At 39.9% G+C, this 15,834-nt stretch overlaps 1 protein-coding gene across 11 annotated transcripts in view; it reads left to right on the top strand.

Annotated features, from left to right (window-relative positions):
• The window catches only part of Ube2e2 (ubiquitin conjugating enzyme E2 E2), a 300,978-nt gene that overhangs the window by 80,310 nt on the left and 204,834 nt on the right, over nucleotides 1-15,834 (top strand). For 3 of the 11 annotated variants that reach the window (XM_029468990.1, XM_029468988.1, XM_029468989.1), the window contains exon 4: nucleotides 3,673-3,745. The exons of the other annotated variants lie outside the window; for them this stretch is intronic. In XM_029468990.1, coding sequence (XP_029324850.1) covers nucleotides 3,673-3,745 — 73 coding nt within the window. The remainder of the gene's footprint in view (nucleotides 1-3,672; nucleotides 3,746-15,834) is intronic. 11 annotated transcript variants of the gene reach the window in all.

The raw sequence follows: 15,834 nt of genomic DNA, 5'->3' as shown, positions 1-15,834 counted from the left end.
TTTTTTTTTTTGGTTTTTTGAGACAGGGTTTCTCTGTGTAGCCCTGGCTGTCCTGGAACTCCCTTTGTAGACCAGGCTGGCCTCGAACTGTCTCTGCCTCCCAAGTGCTGGGATTAAAGGCGTGTGCCACTACCACCAGGTGACATTGCCTAATCTTAATCCTCTCCCTTATACCATATTTGTGAATGAGTTAAATTTCTCTCATGAGAAGCCTCATAGTGGGGATTAAATTTCAACGCATCAGAGACTTGGAGGACACACTTAAATCTTGGAGCAACCTCTCCCTCTGCCAGGAGATTATAAGAGTAAGAAGTGGCAAGGAGGCTGGCGTGGGGTAACATCAGCTGGTGGATGAAGGGACTGAACAAACAGTTCGGACAGCAATTCTTTCCTAAGCTCTAGATATGGTTGACAGTGGAGGTGGGAGACAGAACTCAAAACCCAAAAAGTGCCACACTTCTACCTGCAAGTGATTTACTCTGACAATCTAACTATGCTTCCTCCTCATCATGGGATTCTTGGACCTGCAGCTCACATGGCAACAAGGACTGCTGGCAAGGAAAGTTGCTTGTTTGTGGAGGGCAGTGCATTAGAAACTAGCTTGGAGTTGGCCTTCAGACTTAAAAGCTGAAGCCCAGAGGTTTGATCTGTGTTGCTTTTTGGGCCACACTGAAGTTAAGAACTATGTATTAGCCTTATGTGTTAGCCAGAAAGGGACACATGTACCCAGGAAATCACCTCTCCCTTCCTAAATGGTCAAGGCTGGGACTGTGAAGAAAGGAAAGGGAGAATGTCCATTACAGCTTCACAGGACCACCTAAAACACTCAGCTACCTGACCACTAAAGAATGCATGAATAGCTTGTGTAGGGACCAGTTCTCATGGGTAGATCAAAGCACAAAGCCCACAGTGACTGAAGCAGAGGGAGAACTCAGAGGAAGGACATATACAGATGGGAGCTGTACCCCGTTTATAGGGAATTTTCTTTCCTTAGACCCCAGGGGACCAAGTATGAAAAAAATAAGTTATAGTAATAATAGGAGCTGGAAGTCCTTTGAAAATGTTGGTTTTACATGGAGGCCTCCCAGAAGCCCCACTCTAATGGAGGCCTAGAGTAGCTTATTTATCTTTGGCACACCTCTGAGTAAGCGATGGTGTGATAGGCAGGACCCTGCCTCAGGGCCCTTGATGCTTTGCGGCTAACACGCCCCTCTTTTTCCACTAAATTTGTACATCTGGGATTTTCCTACTACAAGATGTTTCACATCTAGAGTATGAGTAAGAAGTCCATTCATCTTGATCCTGCTGCATCCACAGCAATGTGGCATGCGGATTGATGGTCTCTGAGTGATGGTCATTGTAGGAATGGCATTTTATCCACAAGGTTTAGCTGAGTTTGCCTGCTGCTCTCTTTACAATTCTGCTCCTACAGTTCAGAGGCCCAGGCTTACTATGCATCCCAGGAGGCAGCCAGGAGCCAGAGATAGAAGCAATGAGAACCCTTGGGTGTGGTTGTACCCCCCCCCCCCACACACACACACCCTGTCAGGCCAGGCTTTGCACAGTTACCTGCAACTGCATCTGGGTCTCTCCTGGCCACATATTTTTGCTTCAGGCAGTCTTTGAGACATATTGAGTCTGCATAAACAATCAGCTATTGCACAGGACCATTTAGATATATGCTCCAGCTGGTAATGGGTTCTGAAACTTTCAGCCCCAAGTGTCAGCAAACATATAGAATAGATGGTTTAAGTTAGTGGGTCCTTATAAGCATCTGGTATTTCTGGGTCACTGCCTCAATGTTCTTTGTCAGCTCTTGTTTTTGTGGAGTTTTATTACTTGTCATAATGTTCAATAACAGTTTCAGGAATTCACATAACAGACTGTATCAGGGGCACTTGTTTTTGTGCACCAGACCTGGTGTTAGATGAAAAATTCTAAGAATGATAGTTGTCTACCATTTATGAAACTTCCTAGAACAGGATTTATACCCATTTGTTATGGGCAGTCCCTGTTTTGGAGCTTATAGCTCCATTAATCAGAATTACTTTGCTCTAGTCCTGCATTCTCTCTGCTTAACATGCACTCGGCATTGGAAAGATGAGAGCTGGGGATGTACAAAGTTGCCTAGGTTCCATCCTGGTGTTGCCCCTGCAAAGTAAATATCAACAATCGATCTCAAGTTTTAAAACATGTTTTCTGGTGGACTTTTGAAAGATGATTTGGGGTATGCGATGGAAGGACTTATGTTGGGGTAGGGAAAGTTTTGGCTAATTCTAACCTATGGCTCATTTCCTTACTTTTAAGCATTAGTTTTACTTAAAGTGTAATGTCTGATCCAGATGTTAACAAACTTGACTGTTAACAGACTAAATAATAATTGCCCAAAGTCCTTTGATAAAATATAAAAAATACTTTTGATAAAATGTTACTGATATTGTTTTAGGTATGTGAGTCTGGCTCAGTTTTAAAGAGAGCATTTGCATTTAATGAGTAAGATGCAGGCTTCAGTTTTGAGCATTGCGAAATAAAATTATTTTTAAATGATTTATTTTCTTTCTTTTAATTATACATGTAGGGGTGGGGTGGGAAGGGGCTATGTGCACATGAGAAGAAGGCATTCAGTCCCCTGGAGTTGGAGTCAGTGAGTCACTTGAAGTAGGTGATGGGAGACAAAGCCAGGCCTTCTGGAAGTGCTCTGGCTTTAACCCCTGACTCACAGTCCAGATGGAGGTACTTCTCATAGCCAGTAGCTAGGAACTGCTATGCTGTTCTGAGCTCTACATGTGGTGCTGCTATCTAATCTTGGAGCATCTTTAAAACCAGTGACAGCCTGTAAAGTAGCCTTTTGTTGTTATTGTTATGAAAATTCATATTGTAGAAAAACTCCTGGGATAGTTAAGAAAATGGATTTCAATATCTGCATATTCCTGTGTCTGTATAACCTGTACATAATCAGTAAGTAGAGACTCTTACTTTAAAGCTGCTGGTATCCTGGATATCATTTTTATTAGTATTCTGCATAGTTCTCATTATTTGTTTTTTATCATTTACTGAAATACATTTATTTATGTTTGGGGGGGCCTTTGCCGTAGAACACATCTTGTGAAAGTCGGGTGACAACGTGGACAAATCAGTTCTCTTCCTATGCTATGTAGATCCTAGGGTTTGAACTCAATTCATAAGACTTAGCAGCAAGCAAGACTTTTCCTATTGAGGTCCTAATTATTTCTTTATAACCAACACTGTGGATTTCACAAATAAGTGGAGTGGAGATATGTCAGTCATCTAGTTTTGAAGAGTTTTAATAAATGTTGCCTAGTCATTTTTTGTTATTTAGTCATATAAAATATGCAACGTGTTGAATGGTGGGCAGTCTTTTATGTGAATTATTCAGTTTAATCCTCAAAAAAAATCTTATGCAGGAACATCTAGATTCCAGCTGTGTGCTGAGCCTGGTGCTTGGCAAGGTCATATTGTAATGAACAGAATCATTGCTGGAGCCCACTATGGAGTAAAGAACTGAGCAAACAGACACTCTGGTGAATGAGATTGGCAGAAAGGTTGAGAAGAGAATTCTGGGCTACTCAAACAGCATAGCACATGGAATTTAGAGAGACAAATCCAGAAGGAAATTATTTTCTGTTTTTCTGTGTTTGTTTTTTGAGACAGGGTCTTACTATGCAGCTCAAGCCTGCTTCAGGACTCCACCCTCTTCTTCTGCCCTTCAGTGCTGGGATGACAGGTACAGACCATACCCACAAGGAAAATGTCTTTGGAGCCGATGTTGAGTATCCAATGTGAGGGAAGAGTTCAAGGCAGAGGGATCACTGTGGTAGGATATGAGGAAGACATGTTCCTGAGGAGGGAAACTGGGATGTCAAGGCCCTTAGTGTAGTTCAGCTCAAGGGAAGGCCAGGCCTTTTGCTGCTGCCAACTTTTTGGCCAGGTTAAGGACATTGTTCTTTTCTCTAAAAGCCATGGGGAGCCTTAGAAATGTTTCTGTTAGATAAGACCCAAGAGAATAGACATTTGAAAAGCTCTACTCTGTTAGTATGGAGACTGTGAGCTTGGAATGTGTGAAATTTTTATCACTCTATAGCCTCAATATCTTCATTAATGTCAGTTTATGAATAGAGAATACTTACACAAAATTTAAAATTCGTAATTGTAGGGTAGGGTTGGGGAGGGGATAGATGGGGACGAAAGACCAAAAATGTGTGACATATGACCTGAACACAAGAATTAATCCACAATCCAGAAGTCCCCAGTCACTTTGTCACACTGTTGGGAAGACTGAATTTGTGTTTGAAGGAGCAGATTCTAATTCATTAAAAAATTGGACTTTTTATCTTTATGTTCACTATGAATCATCTTATCTGATTTCTACAAACCACATTTGAGACTGTGTCTGGGAAGGACTCACTGTAAGTTACAGCATGCTTCCTAGTCCAATGGGTGTAGTGCAAGGGTGGGCGTGCAGAGATAAGCTTTTATTTTTTATTTATTTTTTTCTTTTTAAAAATCTCTCTGTGCTCCTGATAGAATGAAGCCTGTGGCTTGTATATGCACAGCCTGGCTGTTAGCTATGTTCCAAGACCTCAGTTACTAATGCCTACCCAAGGCATAGGCAATATATCTGTAAAAGGCATATTTCTTCAATTTTTCTTTTAGTTTTAAGAAACAAACATTTTATATAACATTGTTCATTAAAATACGATGACATCATCTTCTCCCTTTTCTTTCCTCCTCCAGCTTCTTCCATACCTTTCCCTTTAACTCCATCCATGGACATTCCCACCATCACTCTCAAATTGATAATCTTTTCTTCCCTATTATTATTTTACACACATATATGCACCAACACTGATGAGTCTGTTTTGTTGTTTATGTGTATGTTTTCAGAGCTGACTACTTTGCTTTGAGTAACCAGTTAGGGTACTCTTCCATGGGAGAGGTTATCTCATCAGTTGGCTGCCTGAAATTCTTTGTTCAGGGTGTCTGACATGGTAACACTCTCCCCACCCCTCGTGAGTTAGCATGTCTATTGATATTGCCATTGTTCTTATCTTCTTTATGCAGCCATTTCTATGAGAGACTGTTTGGTAGAAGACTTCCAGGTATTGGGACTTTTAGAATCTTCCCACCCTGTCTTCTGTGCTATGTCCTAAGCCTTAGATTCATAAGCTGTGATGTAGTTGGGAGTGGGAGTTCCCATGGTCCATTTATCGATCTCTGCATAGTGTCTAGTTGTGGTGTTCTGTGTTGGCCCATATTTGCTATAAACAGAAGTTTCTTTGATGATGGGTGATTACTACTCTCTGTGAGTATAAGAATAATATTTAGAATGAAGATGTACACATTTAGTGGAGATCTATGACCTCACTGGCCCCAACAAGTTTTCTGTCTTGTTGAGTGGACCTTAACGTCCAGTTGGACAGCTGTTGTTTCCCACCTTCATGGTGCCACTAATCACTCCATTATGCATACCTTGCTAGCTCGTCCTTGTGGTTCATAGGTATCACAGTTGGGTTTACTTGTCCCCATCACCCCTTGCAGAATACTTTCTGACATCATGGAAGTTAGACAGCAAGAAAGAAGGCTGGATTCAAATGGACTCATCCAAATCTTGTTTCCTGATTTTGTGATATTTTCAACAGTAGGGCTTTACCCTCCAGGAGCAATGGCCATAGTCTATATTGTTTGGGGAATCACTTGGCTTCCCTGTCCAACCATTATAAATGAGATTTCTTTCTTTCTTTCTCTTTCTTTCTTCCTTTCTTTCTTTCTTTCTTTCTTTCTTTCTTTCTTTCTTTCTTTTTTTTTGACTGTTTCTGGGTGTTTATTTAAATGATTCTGAATATATTTTAAGATTTAGAGGCCAGTTACATACAGTGTTATCAGAAAAGTACATATACTACTCTAATAAAATTTTACATCAAGGTTAAGTTATTGAGCAATAATACAAAACATTATAATCTTACAAAATATTAAAATCTTAAGTTATGAAATAAAAACTCATTTACTTAAAATTAAGAAGTATAATATGTACATTCATTCTTTTTTTCCTGTTTCTTATTTTATTATTAGATATTTTCATTATTTACATTTCAAATTTTTTCCCTTTCCTAGTTTCCCCTCTGAAAATCCCATGTCCTCTCTCCACCTCACACTGCTCCCCAACCCACCCCCTCCTGCTTCGTGGCCCTGGCATTCCCCTATACTGGGGCATAGAACCTTCGCAGGACCTAGGGCCTCTCCTCCCATTGATGATCTACTAGGCCATCCTCTGCTACATATGCAGCTGGAGCCATGAGTCCCACCCATGTCTTTTCTTTGATTGGTGGTTTAGTGAAAGGGAGCTCAGGAGACACTGGTTAGTTCATATTGTTGTTACTCCTAGGGGGCTGCAAACCCTTTCAGTTTCTCTAGTTCCTTCTTTGGGGTCCCTGTGCTTCGTCCAATGGATGGCTATGAGCATCCACTTCTGTATTTGTCAGGCACTGGCAGAGCCCCTCAGGAGACAGCTTTATCAGGCTCCTGTCAGCTATCTCTTGTGGACAATTTTCTAGACAGATACCAGGTACCAAAGTTAAATCTGGATCAGATTAACGATCTAAAGAGTCCCATATCTCCTAAAGAAATAGAAGCAATCATTAATAGTTTACCAATCCAAAAAAGCCCAGGACCACATGGGTTTAGTGCAGAGTTCTATCAGACCTTCAAAAAAGACCTAATTCTAATACTCCTCAAACTATTCCACAAAATAGAAACAGAAGGTACTCAACCCAATTCTTTTCTATGAAGCCACAATTACTCTGATACCAAAACCACACAAATACCCAACAAAGAAAGAGAACTTCAGACTAATTTCCCTTATGAATATCAATGCAAAAATACTCAATAAAATTCTCTCAAACTGAATCTAAGAACATGTTAAAACAATCATCCATTATGATCAAGAGGCTTCATCCCAAGGATGCAGGGATGGTTCAGTATATGGAAATACTCCAATATAATCCACTATATAAACAAACTCAAAGACAAAAACCACATGATCATCTCATTAGATGCTGAGAAAGCATTTGACAAAATTCAATACCCATTCATGATAAAAGTCTTGGAAAGATCAGGAATTCAAGGCCCATACCTAAACATAACCAAAGCAGTATACAGCAAACCAATAGCCAACATCAAACTAAATGGAGAGAAACCTGAAGCAATCCCACTAAAATCAGGGACTAGACAAGGCTGCCCACTTTCTCCCTACCTATTCAACATAGTACTTGAAGTCCTAGCCAGAGCATTAGACAACTAAAGGAGATCAAAGGTATACAAATTGGAAAGGAAGAAGTCAAAATATCACTGTGTGCAGATGATATGATAGTATACATTATTGACCCCAAAAATTTCCACCAGAGAATTCCTAAACCTGATAAACAACTTCAGTGAAGTGGCTGGATATAAAATTAACTCAAACAAATCAGTGGCCTTTCTCTACACTAAATGAGGTTTCTTATGCCTAGTTTGAGTCTATGGTTCTTGTGATTAACATTGTCAGTATCAGTCCTAGTGGCATAACTTCTTTTAAGTGATACATGTATATGTATTGCATGTGATTTTAGATAAATATAATACATGTGTGTATTATTTATGTATATGTGAGGTTTTTGATCAAACAACCTTGGTGTTATCTCCCCTCTTTCGACTTCCATATTAACCTCCTGTTTTCACTGTTGTTTCACATTTCCTATCTCCTGTGAGCCCCCACACTTGCTGAGGCCTACATCTGTTGGCCCCTGTTCCAGGGGCGTCATTCTGTCCCTACCAAGGTGATGCCCAACTCAGCAGTTAAAACCAGTTTTTGCAGGGAAGCAAGGTTGCTCACCATGTAAAGGTGCCCGCTAAGCTTGATGACCTGAGTCTGACCCCAGGATCCACATGGCAAAGTTCTGCAAGTTGTCCTTCTGACCTCTACATATGTACTATGGTACATGTGGGTATGCCCAAGCACACACACACACATATGTAAATGTTTTAATAATAAAGTTTAAGATTGTTGATGATTTCAGAATAATGCCTGCTACCCTCCAGGATATGAGTCTTTTCTCATGGTGGGGTGAAGATAGACATGTATGTTCATACTCTGCTCACCCTTCCTACCAATGTGCAGCCCCTATAGAAAACCCAGGGGCAGAGACTGTGGCTTGTGTCCTGAGGTTTTAGTTATTATGTACAGATTGAAAATGAAGGAACCTTTTAAGGTTTTGTCTTTAGTTACCAGTTTTTATTGTAAGCATTTTTACAGGTGAAAAATTATGTTTTTGTTTCTAGTTTTAATTATGATTTTTAAAATTTCTGTCATGATATAAACAAGAGTTGAGAAAGGAAAATAGTTTTTGGTTCTACTAATATTTTAGCAGAATGACTTTTGTACCTGCTTAAGAAAAGACAAAGGCCTCTCTCTGCCTTCTTTTTCATTGTACAAACACGTAGCAAAGCATGAGTAAATTAAAGCAGTTATAGTCGGAAAACAGGCTTTGGTGAGCAGTTTTACAGTAGACCTGTACCAAGTCATGTAAACCACATCAGGCTGATCAGTGAAGTGTGAGGCCTAATCAGATTTAACCAGAATTGGAGCTGTGCAGCAGATTAATAGTAATGCAATGGAAAAATAAAGTCAGATTTAAATAAGCTACATTAAATACAAAATGAAACCATGGAAGTGTACAGTCTCTCACAGCAACATGTGGGACCCACCTTCAAAAGTCCAAGGTGACTCGGATTGTCAGATGCTGGCCTCTGCAGGAAGCAAGGTGTGTCAATAATATGATTTTCACGTGATAATTGGTGTGGGTTTCAGGCAGTTATGATTTTCTGCAGGCTTCAAAGGTCAATAGTATTATCTATGTATTGTCTTTACTCTGTAAGCCTCTCAGGCATCCAGCCCAGCTAAGAACTGGAGTCCCAACCAATACTTATTTTCCTAGAGTCAACAAAAGCATTTCTCAAAGAAATAAAATAGCATTTTTCACTTAAAAATAAGTATTTCCGCATCTGTTATCAAAAAATGATTTTGAAAAGTTAATTACATAAAAACCTTATCATGAATTTAAAAAGGCTGGTTGAGGGGACAGAAGGAGCTAGGGGTGGGAAGGCTGCAAATACACTGTCCTCACAAAATCCTCACATTAATAAAGACTTAAATTAGAGAATTAATTGTGAATTAATTGTAACTTTGCTGTTAACTATATATATATATATATCCTAGGCTTCAAGGTTTAACTTGATTAACTCACTAAATGCTTAGAGAATCCTAACAATGCATAGGCTACTCTAGGCTCCTGACTATATTATTGAATAATCTGTAAAGATTGATTCCTCCATTCCAAGCACTGTTTTTGATGTCCTCAGAACTGCAGGCTTTGAGAATACATCCAAGCTTCTGAGAGAATGACATGACAGTTTGTGTGGTTGGAAGTTTATGCAGTGCTTTGTGTCCTATTAGATGTGCTATCCACCTCAGATCTAGTGCTCCGAAGACATTTACTCATAAGTCTCTTATAGCTACATGTTGTCCAGCCTGGGGTTATCATTTGTGATTAAGGCAAAAATCCCTGATTGATGAATGGGGTGAGACTGCAAAGAATAAGAATCAATGCCCAATATTTAGCAAAAGAATAACTTCATTTCAGAGACCAATACATGCAAATAAACATCCATCAGAGGGTATGCCAGTGCACAGTTATGTTCATGTGTAAAACACAATACATATTAAACACATATCAATTAATGTTTGTTATAAGTACAATATTTTTTAATTTGTGGGAAGTCATTCATTTCTTCCATTAAGGTACAGCTGTTCTTATGTAGTTGCCATTGTAAGACACTATCATTGAAGAGGTTTGAGAAGTCACTGGAAAGAGGAGGCTAGGTAATTTACTTGACCAACTTTAAACTGTAGTCGGCTATAAGACTGAAAACATTCCAGATCCAAGAGGAGTTATTTTGAGGAGTTTAAGTGCCAGTAAACAGAAGCTTACAATAAACACATCTATTTAGCTGTCACTGCAGTCTGTTTTTAAATGTGTAATTTGTCTAGGTCATGTTGTATTTGTACAGAAACATCTATTGAATTGAATTAAATGTCTGCTTCCTAAATGTAGCTCTGAGGACATATTGAGCAATTGTGCGACTACATTAAATTATAAGCAGCTGTCTCAAAACTATTAATTAATGAAACCTGAAACAAATTTAGAACAATAAGAAGAATTGATGAGTGTTAGAATTTAGCAGTATGTTTTGCATAAATAAACTGGGAGGACCTGAATAGCCTAAAAGGCAGCAGTGCGGGACCAGATGTAGAAACTGTGGGGTATTATTATTACAATTTGTTAATAGTTTTTTTTTTTTTTAAAAACAGATGCGCGAGTTAACTTGCTGTTTTGTGTGACTTTTTAAAACTGAATTTTACTTTATTAGAATTGACATATACTTTGCTGATCAAGTTTTGAATCACAGTGTAAAATTTTAAGGCTTATGGGTTAGATAAAATAATCACATTTCAATTATGTTTTAAAATTATAAGTATGGCTTTTAAATGCTTTTGCTTTTGCTTTATCACACCATTCTTTGATTTTAAGATAACTGGCAGGTTTGGTTCAGTAAGCATCTGTGGTTTCAAAAATGCTAAGCCTGCTCTCTGTAGTATTAGTTGGATGCTTAAATCAGTTAGCAGTGGTCCCTGTCTTTCAGTCCTCGCTAGAAGTCCAAAGTGCAAACTGATTTGGGTGTTGAGGGAGACACATTTGATTCATTATCACATTAAGGCCCAAACTACTAACTCATATCCTTAGGCAGCTATGATGCAGAAGAAGACACTGAGAAGATGGTGTCATAGCAAAGGAAGACTTTCAGTGACCTGCTGAAAAATTTGTAGAGGGATTGCCTACAAAAACTATTTTTTAACTCTCTCCTAGAATCTCATTGGTATTCAGACTGTACTAAATTAGTTAGTTAGTGTTGTGTGTTTGAATAGTGCTTGTATTTTTCAGGAAGCCTTCAATGGCCTGCACCCTACTGATGGCTGTGACATCTTCAGCAATTCTGAATGGGTCTAGTCTTTAGCCCTTCTCTGTTCAGTTTCCACTGTTTTCCACACTGGAATTGGTAGTTGAGTTTGGAAGTTGGTATTTACTTGATAAGCCTGGTACTTTGATCTGTTAGCTGCTCTGATGAGCACTCCTTTCTTTTCTTTGACAGAGTCTCACTACATAGCCTAGCTGGTTTCAGACTTAGAATCCTCTTGCCTGGGCTTGTTGAATACTTATCATGTACCACCAAGCCTGACCTTTTCCTTTGATCTGCATTGGGACATTTATAGCAACTGCCACCCTTGTCATAGTTGTCTAGATATTTTGCTTGGCTCAGTAAGTATGTGTTGAATAAAGGAGTAAAGAGGATACTCTTGTACATCTGTTCTTATTCCTTTTTACTGATTGTAGTTTTCTTCACTACTGCAGCTTGTCTCATTTCACACTGAGAACTATTTTAGATGACACCTCAGTTTGTGTTGCTGTAACAGTATAATAGACTGAGTGGCTTACACACAGACATCCATTTCTCACAGCTCTGAAGACCTGGCAAGTCCAAGATCAAGGTGCTAGCATATGTGGTGTGTAGTGAAAGTGCTCTTCTGGCATGTGGGCCTCCTTCCTTGTCTGTGTGTTGTCATTCAGCTGAGAAATACCTTCCCTCCCTTCCCTTCTTCTCTCCCTCCCTCCCTCTTTTCCCTCTTTTCCTTCCTTCCCTCCCACCCTCCCCTCCATCCCTCCCCTCCCCTCTTTTCTTCCTTCCTCCCTCCCTCCCCTCTCTTTCTCCCTCCCCTCTTCTCTCCCTTCCATCCACTAGAGATACAAACACGGAGCCTCTTAGAAGAGTCTGCTATAAGAACAGACTAATTGCCTCCAATACTTCGTTTCCAAGTCTGTGGGTTGGGGCATATGGAAAGGGATGAGGCTTCTAGTCTGTAGCAGAGGTTCTGTTCAGGTTCAGCCAGCATCAAGTCTGAGGTGACCCATTGACAAACCCTCACAATAGCTATTACTGAGACCTCAGTTGCTTCCATGTTAATTCATTCTCTCTCTCTCTCTCTCTCTCTCTGAGTGTGTGTGTGTGTGTTGACATCTGCAACCATGAACTGATAATTGTTAATGCTGAATGTAAGCACAATTACATTCCTTTCTTCCACCCCTCTCTCATCTCTCCTTCCTTCCCTTCCTGAGTTCATTCCTCAAGTGTCTTGCCTCCCATGCTCTTTGCTGATTTCTGTTCCTCCCTGAAAGTATCTCACCTTAATCCATCTTACAGTTACATCTTTTCCTGAACATGTCTGCCCATAAGGTGCAGGAATAAATGGACCAAGGAAGGACTCAGGTCATAAATGAGCAGATCTCTCCTCACAAGGACATGGTTTGGCCTTAGCTAACATTATGTGGTAGAAAAGTTTAACTGTAGTCAGGGCTTCCAGGGCTTTACCAAAAAAAGCATGGTAAAGGTAGATTTTTATGTAAAGTACCGAAGATTTCACATGTTGTTAGTCCATGTTTGGGAATAGGCAAGTGGAGTTTTGTGCAGTGCTCTGTTTCATGTGGCCATAAACAGTGGTTCTCTGAGTTCCTTCCAGCTGCGTTCTCATGGCACATGTTGTAATTTGTAAGAGACTTTATTCTGGAGCCAAATATAAGTGACTGTGGTTTAGGAAACACAGGTCTAGGTTACCCCAAATTCCATGTTCTAGTGTAGAAGTTTCATGAAATTTTTATAGTAACAGAACAAAAGTCCTTGAAGCATATACATTGGAGGAAACATTTAGGAGGTAGGAGGTAGAGGTGAGCAGAGCAGACACAGCACTGCCTCAGGCCGCAGATGCTGTGTGGCTTTGGTTCTTGGGATGTGGTGTGTGTTTTTATATTCTAAAGGGTCTACTGAATGGTCACAGGTACAAAGCTGCTAGTGAAGAAGCCTGAGGTAACTTCATTCAGGACTTGAGCTCTCCACTCACCTCTGTTATTAGTTAGGTTCTAATCTAGGGGCTTGGTGGAGGATGCAGAATCTTTTTGGACCTTTATTTATTTATTTATTTATTTATTTTTCATATATTAACATCCTCAGGATAAGTATGTTGAAAGTGAAACATTTTCTTTTCCTTAAAAAGCAAAGTTACAGCTCCCCTCCCCCCAAAATGAGTCTTTAATTTATTAACCTGGATCTAAATCTTGAAGAACTAACCCCCACCTCACCCCCTTTTGGTTAAAGGTTTAGATGGTAGTCACCGGAAGTGACGGTTTCTGACTTTCAGGATGCCGATCTTTGAGTTGGAGGCAGCTTAATTTTTATTCAACTCACGGCTTTCCAGTTCTGAAGTCAGGCTTTGGTTTTTATGAATAGTTTCCTACCTGATCTCCCATCTCTATAATGTGTCAGTTTCATTTCTATATTGTTTCTCCTTTTACCAGGAGAAAATTCACTGTATCAGTTCTACATAAGTTCTTCATGCTCTGGGCCTGGTGGTGCACACCTTTAATCCCAGCACTTGGGAGGCAAAGGCAGGCGGATTTCTGAGTTCGAGGCCAGCCTGGTCTACAAAGTGAGTTCCAGGACAGCCAGGGCTACACAGAGAAACCCTGTCTCGAAAAAAAAAAAAATAGAAGTTCTTCATGCAGAATAGCATTACAGCTTCCTTTGTTTTTAATCATGTCCATGATAATTCAGGCTTTTGGAAGGCCACCCTCTCATCCTTGCTCAGTGCTGTAGAGAAGTTATTTCTTCTTGTTGAGCTGTTTCTTCATATTTTCCTTCCCAAGGCCCGAGATAGCTCTTGATATCTCCACTACTTTGTTTCCCAGTCAGAAATGCTTCCTTTAGCCATGTATAATCTTTGTTAGGTAGAAATCTAATCATCATATTTCTCTTTTCAAAACTCCCAGTAGTTTTTGTATCCTGTCTGCTAAATTTGTTTGTTCATGAAACTTTCAAAGGCCCTACCTTGCTTTTACCCCCATCCAGAAATGCTTTCTCCTAGGCCAGTGGGTCTCACCTGTGGGTTACAACCTGTTCAAATGACCCTTTCATCTGTGTCACATGTCCCATATCCTATATTCCAGATATTTACATTGCAGTTCATAACAGCAAAATTAGAGTCATGAAGTAGCAACTAAAATAATTTTATGGTTGGTGTCACCACAGGATGAAGAATTAAGTGTCTTAGGATCACAGTGTTAGGAAAGTTGAGAGTCACTGTCCTGGGCAGTACTCATCCCTAAGCTTGGGAACACATTGTGTCTCCCAGCTTCACAGTTACTAGCGTTTTCCTACCACTGCCATATGTCCTCTTCTGGTTCTCCTCCAAGTCCTAGCACAGTGTGGTAGCTTAGTGACCTCCATGCCCTGAGGGATCTTCTCTGGACCTTATTCACACTGACATGGCCTTTTGTTGCCACTGTGCCAGTACACAGAGTAAGTGCTGCACTGGACACGTAAACCCAAGAGGCCTTTGGAGTTTGAAGGTAATCACCCAGTTGTCACCTTTGCATTTTATAAATGATGCATGATTTGTGATTTACCTTGATTATGTTAGTTGGCACTGGATTCCAAATTCAACCAGTCCTGTAACTGCAGAAGTATCTGAAAGCACCCAGTGGCAGGTACGTCACTGTTGACTAAAGCTGTGGCTGTGTTCCATAGACTTTATCCAAAGTATCCTGTGGGTTTCATTTGGTTTATAGATGTGGTTTGCTGGCACCATTTCTTTTTTAAATAGCAATTTTAATGCTGGTCTTGAACTTTTCATCTTTGTTGATGGTCATTTAATTTTAATTTTGATGTTTTGAGAGAGTCTCACTGTGATGTTTAGAGTGACTTCAACTTGTAATTCTCTTGCATTAGCCTCCTGAATGTTGGATTGTGGGTGTGAGCCACCATACTGCTATTGGAAACAATTTCAGAATAACGAAAGACACAATCAACAACAGTAACCTCTACAACTGTTATTTAGATATACTGTAAGTATGTAAATATTATAAAACAAAGGGAACATAATATATTTTTCATTACTTGGCATGAATTCTTATGCTTAGTTCACTTTAAAATCAGGTATTATTTTGAAATGGAGAAAAAACTGCTTGTAGATAATAATTAGTATGCTTTTAAGAATCTACAGAATAGATGTGCTTTGTTTCTCTCCCAGTTCTTGGAAGGAGAGGAAGTTTCTGAACCAGATCATGGGTCATTAGCAGTAGAAGACTCAGAGACCATGATGGGTACCTAAGAAAATTAATGTAGGGGAGGGAGACACATTGAGGCTCTGAGTTTCAAAAGTGTCAGTTCAAGCTTGTCACCACCCCTTTGATCCAGAAATGATGTAGAACATTACACTTCAGAGGCTGGTGTGGAGTAGAGGTCTTCAGACCTTACCTACTGATAAGCAAAAGGAGAGGGAGGCCAGACCCTAAGGTGCCCTTAAGGCCACCCCTGCAATTATGTGTCTTTGAATAGTCCCCACCTCATTCTTTAGCTGAGGACCAGCCTTTTAGCATATGAAGACTTCCCAGTCTGAACTGCCCTAAGGATACTTTCACTTTGAATGCCCAGGTCTGCTGTGGCTCTGTAATGAAGTCCTGAGCAGCTTTGATCATTGAAGTTCCGGTGGGAGTCTCCTCACTGTTAGCCTGGACAGATTCTAGCCAAAGTAATTTTGCCCTCACTTTTACCTGAACTCTCCATAGAAGGCAGCAATTTAAACTGTATACTACCTTCAAGGCCTCTGTTTCAATT

This window comes from Mus caroli, chromosome 14 (genome assembly GCF_900094665.2).
Source record: "Mus caroli chromosome 14, CAROLI_EIJ_v1.1, whole genome shotgun sequence".
Taxonomy (NCBI): Eukaryota; Metazoa; Chordata; class Mammalia; order Rodentia; family Muridae; genus Mus; species Mus caroli.
Note: the sequence above shows the minus strand (reverse complement) of the source record. Positions and strands in the feature narration are given on the sequence as shown.